Source organism: Phasianus colchicus, chromosome 13, assembly GCF_987193195.1.
Source record: "Phasianus colchicus chromosome 13, bPhaCol1.hap1.1, whole genome shotgun sequence".
In the NCBI taxonomy this organism is placed as follows: Eukaryota; Metazoa; Chordata; class Aves; order Galliformes; family Phasianidae; genus Phasianus; species Phasianus colchicus.
In genome coordinates, this window is record NC_143448.1 from 7,208,029 (window position 1) to 7,224,670 (window position 16,642).

General features: G+C 36.9%; 1 protein-coding gene across 21 annotated transcripts in view; it reads left to right on the forward strand.

The window, feature by feature from the left end:
* LOC116243621 (plasmanylethanolamine desaturase 1-like) overlaps positions 1–16,642 on the forward strand; it is a 161,151-nt gene that overhangs the window by 9,151 nt on the left and 135,358 nt on the right. For 18 of the 21 annotated variants that reach the window (XR_016470904.1, XR_016470903.1, XR_016470897.1 and 15 more), the window contains exon 2: positions 15,938–16,012. The exons of the other annotated variants lie outside the window; for them this stretch is intronic. Coding sequence is in view for 2 of the 18 variants with exons in the window: in XM_090149960.1 (XP_090006086.1) it covers positions 15,938–16,012 (75 nt within the window). In the remaining 16 variants the exon portion in view is untranslated. The remainder of the gene's footprint in view (positions 1–15,937; positions 16,013–16,642) is intronic. 21 annotated transcript variants of the gene reach the window in all.

Here is a 16,642-nt window from a genome sequence, read left to right on the forward strand (position 1 = left end):
GGTATTCTCCAAAATATCTTCTCAGGCTGTGACTGAGAAGTGTTGGACTTGCTGCTGCCACTGACTTATGCTCCTGGGAAACACCTTTACCTTCAAATGCTGCATCCAACCCAGCTGGACAGGGGTGTCCTGCAGACTCTGGTTATCCAAGGTAAAACAGGCTCTCCATGTTCATGATAATGCTTTGAGTTGTGCCTAAAAATGGTTCCAAGCACATCTAGAATGCTTTCTGTATGCATCATCTAGGAATATATATTTTTTTCTGCACCATCTTATTCATCTGAATAGATCCTTGATATAATTAATTTCCTTGGCTTGTTCTGCAAATTGGTAGATGGTATGCATAAATCCATATCTACAAGAATATTTTGTTTTCTTACTGTTGAGCTGATTCAGACAGCATCACCCAGTCTTAATTTTGGGATATGCAGTGTTGTGCAAAGATCCAGACAAATCACTAGATTCAAGCTGGTGAATCAGCTGGCACATCGTCTCAGTAAAAACAGTAAGTAAAAGTCATCATCAGTAAAAGTCAGAAGGATCGTGAGGCCCCACTTTCACTGTCTGTATTCGTACTGAAAATCAAGATCAAGCGAGCTTTTGCCCTTCTGCTCCACGGGACGTTTCTGGCAAAGAAGCAGAGTATTTCTGATAAAAATACTGCGGCCTGTTCTAATATAAAAAGTGGTTGAAAAGTAAGCAGTAATGATAGCCATCATAGGAACTTGCAGAGAAAAGTAATGAGGTTAAAAACTTCAGGATGAGAAGGTATCTCTAAACTAAATGGAAGACATCCATGTAAATCTACTAATCAAATTTTAGTTCTATTGTTTTGACTTTACCAAATGTGTGAAAACTAATGTTGTTGTTATCATTTTGCTGTGCTGGGGAAACTGCTGCACTCTTATGAGATATGAAAGACTGAAACTAACGTCTGTAGCAAAGGACATCTGCTAATGCATTGAGGGATTCTCGGAGAATTTTTTTTTTTTTTTTTTTTTTTTTAAATAAACATAGACCAATGCTTGGTCCAAGGATGCTGGGGCCTTCATTTAGGTAGCACTCAGTTTCGGCCTCAGAAGAGATCATTGACCTCAACAGGAATTCTGTGTGCGAAGAATGTTTATTTCTGTACAGTTTCTATAAGCAGTAAAAGAATGCTAATTACATATGCTTTCTATGCCTGTGATATGCAAGGGATTCAGAAGACCATTTTAACAGATCAGTTCACCTTGAAAGGTCACCTAAATCCCATCAGTGGATGATCAGTGATGCTTCTTGCAGAAAAATAGGCTGGAAATAAAGAAAACCAAGCATTCTAGAAACGTTTTGTGGGCGGTCCTGAACTAGATGCAAATTCTGTGTATTTTTCTCTTTTATTTCAGCTGTATCAAATCTTTCATCCAAAGGCCTTGCTTAGCAGTATCTTTAATTAAAGTAGTCTGTAAAAAGCTGGTGAAAATCTTAGCAAACCATCGCCCTCTAGCACTCACCCACACTGACCAGTCTGGCTTAACTCCAAGAGCAGCTACAATTCATAAAGTGTAACAAGCATTAAACACATTGATCACGTTAACCAAGAGAATAAAAACTGCTGCTGCCTACCATTAGATTCAGAGAAAGCAGTCAACAGGGTTCTTTGGGACTATCATTCTGTAGTAGTGGAGGAATTTAATTTCTGACATCAGTTTATCACCTCTGTCCAACTGTTCTACAATTTTCCATATGCTTTATTTGAATGCCACCCCATCAGAAGCTGCCCAAGGCAAAGATGACCTTCGCCTTTGACTTTTATGCTTTACTTTCTCCATTCAAGACCTGGACAGTAGTTGAGTGGAGATACACTAGACTGTAGGGTGAATCAGAGGACTGTGCCTTCTGCAGCTGGCACTCTGTTAGGGAAAGACAGCTGAAACTTGTCTAAAAAAAGCACACCACTGCTGAGCCCTGTTGATAGGAGATGTTTTTGTCAAGGAAATTTCCCTTTCACATTGGACCTGATTGCGTATGCAGTTGCTCGCTGACTCAGTCTTGTTAGTTGAGGTGATGAAATATACATCACTTGAGTGGACATGTGATGTTGGCGATGCTCGTAAGTGCAGCTGCAACAGGTGAGTAACCTTTGGTAAGGAATGGTGACCATAGCTGATGACAAAAACATTGTCACCTGCTTTTAGCATTCACTAAGGACACAGAGATACATGTAATGAATCACAGCTTTAAACAGAGGTCCTGCCTGATTCAGTAGCTGGTGTGCAGTTGTAGATGCTCAGGGGAAGCATAAAGGCAGTATGTATCTTCTTTTGTTTACCCTTCCCACAATTTGCAGTTTATGAGTTGTGTTATACTGTGTCTGGTTGTTATCTTACATGCTACAGAATTATAACTGTTTTTGATGTATAGGTCACCAAAGAAACGGTGCCTTCTGCTGTCCTCCTTTTCAAGTGCTGTAATTTTTCAGATCAGTGATTCCTCCCAAGTAGATTAAAATGTGTTGGTTTACAATTCTCTTCCAGTTTAACCAGGTCAACAGTACAAATCCTGCAGCCACTTTTACATAACTTACTTCGCAGCCTCTGTAATGGCATGTCTCTCTTTTTAACATTGTTTCAGCAAGCTGGTAAATGTGGGTGGGTGATTGTCCTTGGAAGTGGTGTCATAACTGCCTGCAGCAATCCTGCTGCATGTGTAGGGATTGTAAATCAGTTTGAGGTTAAGGTACAGGTTTTTTTTTTACTCCTGCAGGTTTTGTAAAGGTGGTTTTGGAGAAACAGATTGAGAAATCAAGTTGGTCACTGGCTGTCTTGCAAGATATTTTTAATGTAGAGGCGATCTCTGTTTTTCTCTATCTGTTGGTGTTTAACGTGTTAAACTCTAAGCAACACTTCTGTCTTACTTATGTGCTTACATAGTGCACATGTTACAGTAATAAGAAAACACAGTAATAGTTGTAAACTTACAAGGCAGCTGTGATTCTGTTATACCTTTGAGGACAGATTGTAAGATGCTAAATATCTCTCTCTGAATTAGGATAACAGGGCATAGCCGTTTTGCCCAGTCCAGCTGGGATGTTTTGTGAGTGTATTGCCTGTAGCAACAAAACCTGCAGAAAGTCATAGAAGAGGCTGGAGTGAATGTTAACCTGTTGGAAGCAGAATCAATATTGCTGGTGACAGTTTTACAAGCTGTAGGGTACATATTTCTATCCTTGCTTTACCAAATAATCCATCTATTGACTGTCACTTTAGACTTCATATTCAAGGCAATCATGGTTGTGTGAGATACAGTTAGTGCTGAGCACTTGGATGAATAGGTGGGCAAATATAATAACGAGGACTATTTTTTCTTTTTTTACTGTTGTAAGAAGGTTAAAAGAAGCACTTCTTATCTAATGAACACTTGCAATGAAATATAGTTAACTTTTTTTTTTGCATTTCTAATACAGTGATTTCTGATTGTCTCAAGAGCACTAACAACACATTTATCTGAAGGAGAAGAATAGGCTAACAGACAAGTCTGACTCTAAAAACAAATAATTATCCTACTAGAATTAGGGTTTTTTTTTAATGAATATTTGATTTAAGTTGTTAAGTTATACCTTTAAAAATTTCTATAATGTTCTTGGTTACTTTAGAAGTGACCCTTTCACTTGATCAATTCAGATAATGAAGAAATATGCAGAATTTCTCTACTTACTTAGAAATAAGAGAAGAAAATGTCTTGTTTGGAAACTCTCCTTCTCCCCTGTAAGCAACTTAAAAAGAAATAATTCCAAATGAAGTTAATAAAGTTAAAAATTAGTTTATTTCATGTATTATTTCTTTATGAAGAAAAGAATTCCTGTAAAGTTTATCTGTTACAGGCTTTCCTTTTGTATTAGAATTTGAGGTGGTGGTGGAGCAGTGTGTGACAGCTAGAGAATTAAAGAATTGGTGCCAGCAGGAGCATAACAAAAATGAAGACTGAGCAAGCCAAAGGGAATAAGTGATTTAGAATCTGATTTTTGTGGATTTCTTTGACTCATATCTGTGCATAAAATATCTAAGTATATCTTTGGGTAATATTTGAGAGGGAAGTCTTTGTTAAAGTCTTAAATTTCAAAATATATCACCTGTAAATCATGCAGGAAAACCAGGGAAGAGCAGGCTTAACATACCTAAAACATTTCTGAGGTATGAATCAAACAGATAACAGAACTTCAAACCTGCCAGGACTTCTTTAAATACATCCTCCAGTAGGGAGAATGTCTCTGCAGACTTTTTCCAGAATTCATTTGATCGTTCCACATTTTCTTTTCTGAAAAAGACCTCCGAGATCATCCAGTTCAACCATCCACCTATCACCAATATTTCCCCACTAAACCATATCCCTCACTACAACATCTAAACATTTCTTAAACACCTCCAGGGACAGTGACTCCAGCACCTCCCAGGGCAGCCTGTTCCAGGGCCTTACCACACTTTTGGAGAAGTATTTCCCAGCGTTCAACCTGAATCTCCCCTGGTGCAACTTGAAGCCATTCCCTCTACTCCTACTGCTAGTTGCATGGGAGAAGAGGCCGACCACAACCTCCCTTCAGGCAGATGTAGAGAGTTATAAGGTCACCTGAGCCTCCTCTTCTCCAGATTGAATGATTGCTATTTCCTCAGCTGCTCCTCATAAGACTTGTGCTCCAGACTCCTCACCACTCTGTTGCCCTTCTCTGGACATGCTCCAGGGCCTCAGTGTCTTTCTTGTAGTGAAGGGTTCAAAACTGAACACAGTACTCAAGGTGCAGCCTCATCAGTGCTGAATGCAGAAATGTTAAGGCCTCACTTTTTTTTGTGTATGAGTGCAGACTGTATATTAGTTTAAATAACAGATAACTGCTTTGTGGGGTCAAACTGAAGTTGCAAGTTACAAATTCAGAGCAAACTATGCACAAGTAAGAAATGTGCCAATGTGATTTATGGATAACTGTCAGTTTTTTATCACTTGTTTTCTTTCTCATTCTTCTGTTAATTTCTTGATATTTCTAATCCAAATTACTTTTTTTTTTTTTTTTTTTTTTTTTCATTTGCCTGTTGTGTGTTTGAAGAACAAGGTCCAAAAACAAGGAGGTTGAAACAGATTCCCAAGACTCCTTTCCTTTCTTCAAAGAAAGTAGCGGTGGAGAGGGGAGTCAGCAGTCAGCTGTTAGAGACCTGGGTTTGAGGATACCTGAATGTGCAGTACTGAAGGGTCCAAAACTTGCTGTATGCCTGACTCCTTGCAATGTTCTTTCTTCCATCTTTTTATTGTTCCAGATCTTTCATGCCTTTTCTTTATACTTTTGATCACCTCCTCTTAGTGAAGACAGAGTTAATTTAGATTAACTCCTAATTTATACTGTTTCAAGTAGATTTTTAAGGTAGTTAGATTAACAGCTCAGACTTCTCTAGAGCTACTCCCTCATGCTTAGGGGCAGGAAGACCTTTACTGATTTTTAAATTTTTTTAAAATCTTTTTTATTACAGAATTTGGCAAGTATATGTATGCCATTTTTTAATTTATATTATTATTATTGCCTGATTACAAATCTAGACTGAATGCTGAGTGAAGCACTTTAGAAGTTTGCATCTCTATATAGATGCATGCTCTATAAAGTGAAATTGAAATTTCTTTAACAGCTTGGAGAATGCAGTGATGGATATAAGTTCTGTGTTTGAAAAGAGTTTACATCTGTTAGTAAATTTAAATGATAAATTAAATGGTTTTTAAATGATAGAGTGTGAGGGCATGTCCTTTACATAATTAGTTAAAATGCTTTTTATAGCTTCAGGATTTATGTAGGTAATCATATTGCTACCTGACAGCTTGTGCTGTAGTCCTGTCTTGGTGGCTTCCACCTTGTTCGAGGGGGCATTCATTTAATCTCTCTTTAACTGATGAATTTAACTTCAGTAAAGTGCTCTAGTAGCTCTGAAGTAATTTGAATGATGTGCTAGTATCTGTAAGCAGTGACTGCTTCTTTGAAATAACTCCTTACTGACTTTCAGAAGTATTTTGACTTTTAAAATGATTCTCAAAGTAGTAGTTTTAATAAATATTCTAAGCATTATTGGGCTAGATGTCACAGTATACCCTTTAAAGCTTGGGTGACGATTCCTTAATGAGGAGGAATAGAGCATGATTTCCTGATATTATCAATTAAAGGGTGCAAGATAGGCACAGATACCTTCTTCAGCTTTGTTCTCATTAAAATCTTTGCCTATTAAGTAAATAAATGAATGCATTTTTGGATGTATGGCTGATAATAATCTAGCTCAGGGTTTGATTATGTTGTAGGGCAGTGGAACATTCTACAGCCAAAATGGATCTCCATCCCTGGAGGTTGTCTTATTCCAGGGAATGTGCAACCATTTGGCTCTATATTAAGCTGGGTTTATTTTTGTGTGGTCACCTGAGTGAGCCCCATGCCCAGCAATGCATATTGCTCTTCCCCTAGCCTGACTGCATGGTATGGTAATTGGACTCCAGGGAGCAATGCTCGAGAGGCACAGAGCATCCTCCTGGCCTTGCTGGGTTTTTCTTTAGCAGTGGGAAGGCAATGCTGCTTTTCAGAGCTGACTGACAGTCTTGTTAGAAGGTCTTAAAGCAACTACAAAAGGGAGATCTTCCAGTTAGTAGCTTTGAAAAGCAGTTCAGAAAAGGGGCATCATATGTAATTTCTCACTTTTTTTCCCTTAAACCAAGAAAGAGGTGAAAGGCAACACATTTTAAGAATCAAAGAAACCTTTTATTTTGTAGGATAGCTCTTATACAAACTTTGAAATACTGTGATAGGGCCTCACATAGGAGCTCTGGCAGAACTAGCTGGTTGGTGTCTGGCCCTTCTGTTAGAGGATAGTCAGTTTGGAGAAGGGTATCAGGACCAGCACCCATGCCTTTGGTTCCTTGTACAGCAGCTTGGTGTACTAGGGAGTAAAGTTGACATACAGCAGGACCACCTCTTGTACCCCTGGAAGGTTCTTTTTTTTTTCCTTTGTATCTTGAAGATGCAAATTTTCCAGAAATTTGTATATCTATCTGCACATGAACAAAATATTCTCTAGATCTACCCCAGCTATTGCAACGAGAGGCTTATTTTAAGTATTCAAATGCATTAATTTGATATTATACTTGCTACTATGTTATTATTTCATACAATTCATCGTGACGTGTTGTACACTGTGTGGTTTCAATCTATGAGGTCTTTTTCTCTTATTTGCAGTCACATGTAAGAGTCTGTGGCATATTTAAAAAGATGGGAGAAAAATTGAACGTTACCCTCTTAATCAAGCCTGGTCAATTAAATTTAGTAATTTAAATATTTTCCCTTAAGTGAGATGCTTCTGGTCAAATTTGTTCTACTTTTCTTCCTTCTGGGTAGCCCTGCTGTTAGGTTTGGAAAGTCCTATGTGGTAAAGTTGGCACCCTGGAAAAAATGAAGACAAAAAAAAAACAGAAGAAGAAGTTCAAAAGAAATACAGACTAAGAATGAAGTTTTCAAGCTACGTTCCAAGGCAAGGACTTTTCATCTTCATACCTTTGAATTGTGAATCAAGGCAGTAAAAGTTACTACTAGGTTAAAGTTTAAATGGCATAGAAAAGGTAGAAAAAAGATTAAACATATTCTGTCTGGACAGTGGAACAAAGACTTTGAATCCTTATCTATGCACCTGTCTATTGAGTATCTAAGTTCCAGGAGTCCCACAGAGGACATGCAATGAGCACTCTTATTGTTCGTATTAAGAACTGAAGTAATTGAAAGGAAAAGTAAGGTAAGGAGAATCAGAAATCAGATGTGACTGCCTGTATGGTTAAAAAATAATTTAAAGGGAAAGTGACTATCAAGCAGTTCATATTATGGAAATCTGACCATTGAAGCCAGAATAAAAAAAACACTATTATTCTTTGAAAGAGTTTTTCCTCTCGAAGTAAGACTTAAATATCATTTGAAAACCAGTAATTTTCACAAAGTGCCTTACTGGCCACTTGTAAAGCAGCCATTCAAATGAATGTTTTTTCAGTCTTTGAATTTATGTGTGATGGCTGGATCTGAGGCACAGGGATTTTTTTTTTTTTTTTTTTTTTTTTTTTTTTTGAGATGTCTGTTTTGTAGTAAAAATTACACAGGCTCAAGTAAGCATGTTAAATCATGTTCTCTGTTTGCTTTGGCTTTCTCTTCAATATAGATATTTAACTCAAAATTATGTGATACCTTTATGTTGTTAACAGGATAATAGCCATAATTATAACATTTTTTATTCTGAGACAGTAAATTGTAATCACTATCCCAATCTAGATGTGCCTTTTTGAAGGTTTTTTTTGTTGGTTTTTTTTTGAGCTGTTCTTTCAGTTCACTAAATAGGTAACTGCAATGTATTTATATGGAAGGTAGATGATTAGCTTATACTGTTCAGAAATATATAAAAAATATAAAATTTTCTTAGATAAATACTGAAATCAGTTTTGCTTTACATTATAGTTTATACAGAACTTCTAAATTTCAGATCTGTGCTATGTCTTGTTTCATTATGTAGCTGGATAAATAAGGACAGAATTATAGGTAAAAATTATTTTCTGGTGCAAGAAAATGAACTTACCAAGGAGAGAGGAAAATACTTTTTGAACTACATCTTGATGCATCGCTTTTATTTTATGCAGATATTCTGTGCTTGATAGCTTTGCAAAATTAGCTATTTCCATGGCACTCACTGTGAATTTACAGGATGCCCAGGAATGTATTTTGTCTAGGTTGGTATTACAGTTTGCATAATTATCAGTTGTTGATTTTATTTCTGCTAAGTTTCTCCAGTGCACAAGGCAAGTTTGTGACAGTGGATTCAATTCAGCATAGATATATTTGGTAGGTCACATGGCATTATGAGTTATTCCCTTTGGACCTACAATCACCCAGGAAGTTACCATCTCCCAAATACGATGAGCCTTCTTCTTGGTATCCTGACAGTGCTGAGCCATTGGAGGCTGGTTTGTTTGCAGTTTGTTTGGGGTTATGGTTATGGTGATTTGCCCCAGCGTGGTGATACTGTGAGGACATCAAGGAATCATTAATGACTTTGAAGCATTAGTAGTGAGAGGAGGATAAGAAGCAACTGGTGCAAAGAGCTGTGGGCTGAGAGATGATCAGGGTAAAGATTGCTGTTACACAATCCTTGTGAGGTTTTCCTCCTGAAAATTATTTGAAGGATATCGATCCAATTTGGTGCCAGTACAGTGCTTTGTACTGCGTGACTGCAGTGATGATAGTGTTGGGATGAATATTCTATAATGTGTATTAAAAGCTTTTTAGAATGAATTTGTCTGAATTACTCTTAAAGAAATTTAAGAGTATGTGTTGTATAACTTCATGGATAAACATACATCACTGTGAATGTTTTTAACATGGAAAAAGGCTTCAGTACAGAATGTGCAGTAATGGGAGGTTAAATGTTTGTTTGTAATCATACAGTATTTAAACTGTTAGATTCTCTCTTCCATGAAGATGTATCATGCTGAGAAATTAAGCAAAAATATATTTTCATACAGCATATTTAATTAACTCATATCTGCCTGTAGAAGAAAAGGTTGATTTTCATTAAAAATATGCTTTAGAAGAGGTAAAACCATTATATGAGAGATTAACTTAATTGTTCTGTGCATGTATTCATGTTTCAATTTTATTTATTTATCTATTTTTCTGATCAAAGTACCTTACAGAAAATATCTTGTCTCCAAATTTCAATGCTGGGAAATGTGTAATCTGAACATAATGCAATTGCATTACTGAGTTTCAATGTTAATGCATCACCAATGCATATAGAAACTGAAGATAAAAATTCAGAATTAAATTTACTTTACCCAGCCACTTGAATTCACTTTAGTATATCCTGTGTGGTATTGTCATGTAATCTTGTCAGATTTTACTGAATGAACATAGTTATCTGGGATATTCTTTAGGATAAAAGTTCTGTGCAAAACAGTTAGGTGAGGCTCAAGATGATATTAAATGGTACTGTGTTTATAAACAGTGCCAAGAATGGTGTCATGATCCAGTGTATAGCTGGAGTGCTGATTTAGGGTGTTATGTAAAACTGAACTCTTGAACATGTGTGATAATCATAGATTTGAGGCTGGTTCACATACAAGAAGGGGTGTTACACCTCCTCACAGGCTGGCTTGTAAGTCAGGTTGGAAAATAGCATTCTTATCAAAATTCCCTATGAAACTCATTTGGAATAAAACATTAATCTCTTCTTGTCCTAGACAGTTTGTGTTACCAAAAAGCTGCTGAGTTTCAGCTCCTAAATGCTTGCATTGCATTAGGCTATTAGTTTATTATTTTGTGTGCTTTTCTTTACATGTTCATTCTCCCTTGCCTCTTCCAATCTGAAATGATGAACTCCATGGTTTTTTCAAACTTGAGACGTCCTGTTGGGTTACACAGCACTGGACACGTATTTTAAACAGAAATGTGTGTTAATGTTGGCCATAATTAAGTAAACAAGAGAAGGTTCTACTTGTAGAACATAGTATAGAACTTCCTGCTTAGAGAAGAATGTGTATGCCTTGTCTTCTTAACCTGAATTTCTTTCACAAAGTAAATTGGAGGCAGCAGATTAGGTTGTTGTCCTCTAGTGACTTTAATATGTCTCCTGTGCAGAATGGTTTTGCCCTGTGTACCATAATGAATGTAGTGTAATTAACCATTGGAAGATCTTGCCCCAATAGGTTCTCTGTCACTTGAAGTCTTGATTTAAACACTGTAATTTTCTTGAGTACGTGATCTACCACACCTCAGATCTAGAGAAGTCAGTAGAAACATTACTGAATGAATGTCTGCATCCCTCTTTATCCAAGACTTCTGAATAAATAGTCAAAATGCTCTTTTTCAGCTTTAGAAAACATATTAGTGGTTATTTCATATCATCCCGTAGGCTAGCTCACTGCACTCACATTCCCTACCATATGTATGACTTTTCTTCTTAAAGGTGTTGCAAAATGAGATATTGCATTCTTTGCAAATTAATGATCTGAGTACCCATCAGGCCGTTCCTCATCAGTTGTCTTCCAGAACTCTTGTTTTCAATGGTCTTATCTCCTTCTTAAAAATCAGCCCTGCCTTTTTCTTTCACAAAGATGAACTTTTCTGCAGGTTAAAAAAGAGAAAGAAGAAAACAAAAACAAAAGACTTGCTAGCTTCTCTACATACATAGCATAGAGTAGGCATGGTAAAACAAGTTTTATTTTGTTTCAGTTTGTTTATTTTTATCTACCATCTTTTTAGCAAGATTTGTGTTTCATGTTGTAGCAAGCTATTTTCTGATCCTTGAGAACTTTTCCATTCTAGGTATGGAGCACAGAGGATCACCTCCATACATGGTTGGTCTTCTTGTCTTTCTCAATTTTCTTTTTTCAGATGCACAGAGTGCTCCAAGGGTAATGCATCAAAACAAAGCAGGTATCAGTGACGGCCCCATCTGAAGATACCACGGGCAGAATTACTGACACAGACAGGATCTGGTTTTGTTCCAGAGTTGTAAAGAAGCTGCTGTGGGAAAAGCTTTCAGTTTTCACCACAACAAAGCTATCACTGGAACTGCTTATTATTTGTATTACCAATTAATCTTATATCTATGTACAAAATTCAAAGAAAATAGTTACAATTCAGTATTCTGCAAAATAATTGATGACAGAAGCATACCTGAATGGATTTATTTAGGTTAAATTGTGCCATGGGAATGGTTGGAAATTATAGGTTATTTGAAAGCAAAAGCAAAGCAAATGGTATTGTAAGGAAGGATTGTAATAAACTAGTCAGTTGTGTATATACATTGCAGGTTTGTAATTTGTGAGCATGTGAGTGGAAGCCCTGTGTAAAATAGGGTTGTGCTGTTAAGCATCTGTTTCAGGGCATGCACACAAAATTAGAGATTACTGGTCTCGTCATTTTGTGATGCAAGTGAATAATTCTGTGCTCTGCCCCTTATTGTGCTCGAATTGGAGCTGATGCCTCTTCAGCAGCACTGTGGCTCTTTTTTGCATTCAGTGCCTGTGCAGTTCTGAAGCAGCCTGCAGGCTGTCTATTGTAGTTAGCATCGCACAGCACTTGGGGCTCAGTTTGGAACAGCTTATGCATTAAAGAGACACTTCCCTTATTTTTCTGAATGTTTATGTTGCTGTTCTGTGTGGCTGTTTGTGAACTTTGTTTGGTTTTATATTACTTTTTAAAGAAAACATTTTCAACCTACTAGTTAGTAACCTTTTCTTTGCACTTCATGCATCCGATCAGATTCCATAGTGTGCATGCCTCTGTGTAGTTCACAAAATAAATTATATAGTACATTGTCATGCCTGTCTGCTGTTTTCTGGAATTTGTCTAAGGCTTATAGCTTCAAAGGTATGCGTAGGCTTCTCTTTTGTGTTCAGAGGGTGCGACTAAACTATTGTGGCTGGCATTGCAGTGGAAGAGTTGTGAAGCTCGTCTTTTGTTTTAATCTTTAAGTGCCTTAGGAGTCATCCATAAAGGATATCCCAGCAGGGGAATTGAGGTCTTGTGGACAGTTGGTGGAGGGGGCAGACTAAAAATTCTGGAAAAATCTGCTGATCTCTTTTCAGGATTTCCACTTTTGTTCCCTTTGGCTAAAATAAGTCTTTGAAAACGGTGCTGTGGAAGTGGGTAAATGAAAGAGAACTACATGGGGCTAAGGAATGGCGACGTTCTTTTGGGAGTTCAAGGCATTTATGCAGTTTGAGAAAGAGAGTGGGGAGCTCGGTATTTGATAAAATCTACTGGAGCCCTCTAATTTGTTGGAAATAAAAAAGGAAAAATGGAAAAAAATTTAGGTTATTCCCTTGTTTAATTTGCTAGACTGGCACTAATTCTGCAGTTCACTTACTGTACTAGTTAATTTCAATATCCACTCTGCATTCTTGATTTCAACAGGGGAGAAGGTGGATGCTGAGGGCAAAAGGGTACTGGATTGGAGGGGGTTGGAGTGGAGCTTCACAGCAAATTGTGCAAACCCTTTTCATAGCTGTAGCTGAATAAACTGCATGCAATTTTTTTTCTTTTCCATGAGGTTTTTAATTGTGGAATTATTTTGATACTGACGTGAAGCTTCAAGGATTTTTTCTCTTAAAAATTTTATAAAACTGGATGGAGATGCTTACACAGAAAGGTGAAACTTTCAGACACGAAAAAAATAACTTAGAGAGTCTCTTCTGACAGGTTCTAATTTCAAAATTCCTGTTTGCTGCAAGGTTATTGAAATTTACAGCAGGGCAGAAAGTGGCTGCTCTAGAGATACTGTCAGCCTGTAGCTCCCGTTTTTCATTTGTGCACTGTTCCAAATGTAAAGTGAAATACGGTTTTCCTTAAAATCCTTTCCTTACTATATAACCTGCTTCTTAAGAAGGAATCACAAAAGTGCTTCCATTTCTGGCACTGATGTATCTTTAACAGTGTTGATGAAATTTCCCAAAACAATTACACAAGTCCCCTTTCCTGTCAGAATCCCAACAGAACGTGTCCTCCTGTGTGGCTGTCAGAAGGAGGCCTGCATCTCTATCTGTGTGCAAGCACACAGCGTGCAGAGGGGTGTTTCAATGTTTTGTATAGTGTTTTGAATAAAAACTAGTTCAGTTGAGTAGCTTAGCTCTCTTCCATGGGAACATTTGTTTTACGCAACAGAATTCCCTCTTACAGTCATCTCTTTTCAGAGAGGTTCTTTTAATATTTGCCCATGGTGTACCACCAACTGCAGTGCTTGCTAAATGGTCAAGAAGGGAAAGTACCTGTTCTAAGCAGAATACAATCTCAGATAGATAGACAGAAAGACAGATAATATAAATGGAAATGTATAACGAATACAGAGGAAGAAAGGTTTTGCTGGCACAAGGGGGAGGATAGATACTTCAGCATAGCAAAGTCGTATTTTAATCACTCGGAGGAGCAACAACAGGTTGCATTATGGCAGATCTTTTATTTAATGCTTGTGGGTTGGTGGTTTTTTTTTTGTTATGTGACTGCCATAAAAAGTATTTATATGTTTGTGCATAAGAAACTGCTTACTTTCCATGTAATATGTTGGTTGTCCTTTCACATTGAAAGAAGCTGGGTTTATTTCAAAACTCTAAATCTCACGCCAGTCTAAAACCTGCCCAAATGGCATTTATACTGGAGACTTGTTTGACAGGGGTTCTTTGTGAAGGAGCAAATGTGCAGCAGTCTCCCTGCAGTACAGTTAAACTTTCTGTGCATAAATCATTTTAGTAGATTGGGCCAGCAGAGGATTGCTCATAGTGCATTGTGTGTGATTTAATATTAGGCTATATGCAATGCTGGAACTTAATTCCAAATCCCTAACATGGTGTAACGTATCAAAGATCTAGTCCAAACTGTGCTTTAGCACCTAGAAGACTGGCGGTATTGATGCTGAAGTGCTTTGAAGCAATTGAAAATCTTTTGTGTTTCTTTTTAAAAGATAATTATTGTAAAAGCTTCTTAAATTGGGCAAATTCCTTGCCCAGGATCAGGCCTTCTTTGCTGTGGGATTCATAGCTTGTTTCCTGGGGAAGGGGCTGGGCTGATGAGTATTTCTCCCTTCTTCCAGACTATTTTGTGTAAATAAAAAGGATGTCAATTACTTATTTCTTTAAAACTGAGCAAAATGCGGTACTTGAGAGAGAGTAATTCAGATTTTACTTCAAAACAAACAAACAAAAAACCAACCGATTAATTGGAAGCTGGAAATCTAAAACATCTTTGAGAAATCAGGCTGGACCTACATAAGTTCTGTAAGATAAAACCATTTCTGTGTTCTTAACTGAAACGTACTGAAGTTGTATAAAGACTTCACTTAGTCTATCTTCTCCATATGCGAGGTAATTTTGGTGGGAGATACAAGACATGATTCATTTTAGTTCTGTAGGTTGTTAGACTTTAAAGATTATTAAATACATGAAATGGACTCTGTGCTTTGTTTGTCATCTCTTTACAGAGACTACCTGAAAATTAGACTGCAATTAAAAAAAACAAAAAACAAGCCTCTTTTTGGGCTTGGTCTTTGGCTGGTGTAGATTGTTATAGTTGCTCACATCTTAAAACTTGTAGGATTTACAGTAGTCATAAATAGTTTCTAAGAGGCTTATAAACAACTTTTAAATCCTTTCATCTAGTAACACTAAGGTGAATTGGCTGAAGTCTCGGTAAGATTAACTCCCATTGTCTTAATAACTGTACAGTCATGGACTAGTGATTGATTTTCTGAGACTGTGGGACAGAGAGATCATTGACATTTGCTTGTTCTTCCTGTTCTCTGCGAGACTGTATGACACCCTTCACAAATCGGCATGCTACAAGTCTACAGACTCTTATTTTTTCCTGGATTATCAACTGGACCAAGCTAAGTGTCCTTTCTTCTCCAAACTAAACCAAGTCACCTCACATTCTGAAGAAAGGGAAAGGTCAAGTGGGTCATAGAGCAAACCCAAGGTTTACATTTTATCTTCTGGAAGCACTGAGTTGCTTCTCAGTGAATGCCAGTGTTGCTTAGTCCTTTGATGGAAGTGGCACAGACCAGGTCAGTTGGCTGCTTGATGAACAGGAGAACTCCCATAGCAAAGAAGGGCTGTGTACCCAAGAATTCTTACTGTTCCTGATACAAGCATTCAACCTTTAGAAATACATGTTTGTGTGACTATTGTTATTGAGTTATTTTTTTTCCACTTACATTCCTTTTAATCTCTGTATTATTGCTGAGATTCGTTAAAAAAATAATACCCAAAACCAAAACAAAAAAACAAGTTCCTAAAAATAATTAGAAAAAAAAAAAAAAAAAGCATAGTATTTAATCTTTCTTTTAATGCTTTTTTCCCTCCTCTTTCCTTTACTCAGTGTACATTATTTTTTTTTCTCTATGCTTATTTCTTTTAGGTAAAATTCACAAGTTGACTTACAGCTCTTTATTCATTTTTAAGCAAAATCATCCTTGGAAAACAGTAGGCCCAGGTCAGTATTTTAGTATTCTTTCTTTTTTTTTTCTTTTTCTTCAATATATATAAAAATAAAATCCTTTAAATCTTTTACATTTTCAGTCTGGAAAATGTCATGTTTTTTGTTTTATTCTAACTAAGCTCTGTAATGTTCTAGAGAAAACAGAGAAATATGGAAGTTCAAAAGTGAGGTTAAGCTATATATGCTTAAGAATAATGCTTCTAAAAGAGGGCACTTTTAAGAATTAAGTGCAATGATTCAGCAAAACCTCTATGCTCTGTATTTATGTATGTGAGAAATCAGGCTTGATTCCTAGGTTCTTATTCATGTGAATTTCTTATTCCTATGAAAGAAGTAAAGGTGTTTTCAGCTATGCTTCTCTGTTGGTGATATTTTCAGAAATCTTATGGGCTTTATGAAATTTTTCTCCTTTGGAATATCAGGTTCTTATAGTATGTGCCACAGGCTGTTTTCTCCTCTGGCAATGAGATGCATTCAAAGGGGAGGAAAGAAATCTTCAACCTAATGCAGTGGTTGTGTCGTCTGGCTGTTTTCATTAAGAAAATGCTTTTGTTTGGAACTCTGTTCTGCACTGTTAAGGATGGCTTTGTGTGTAGCTGATATGCATTTTGATATATACATTTT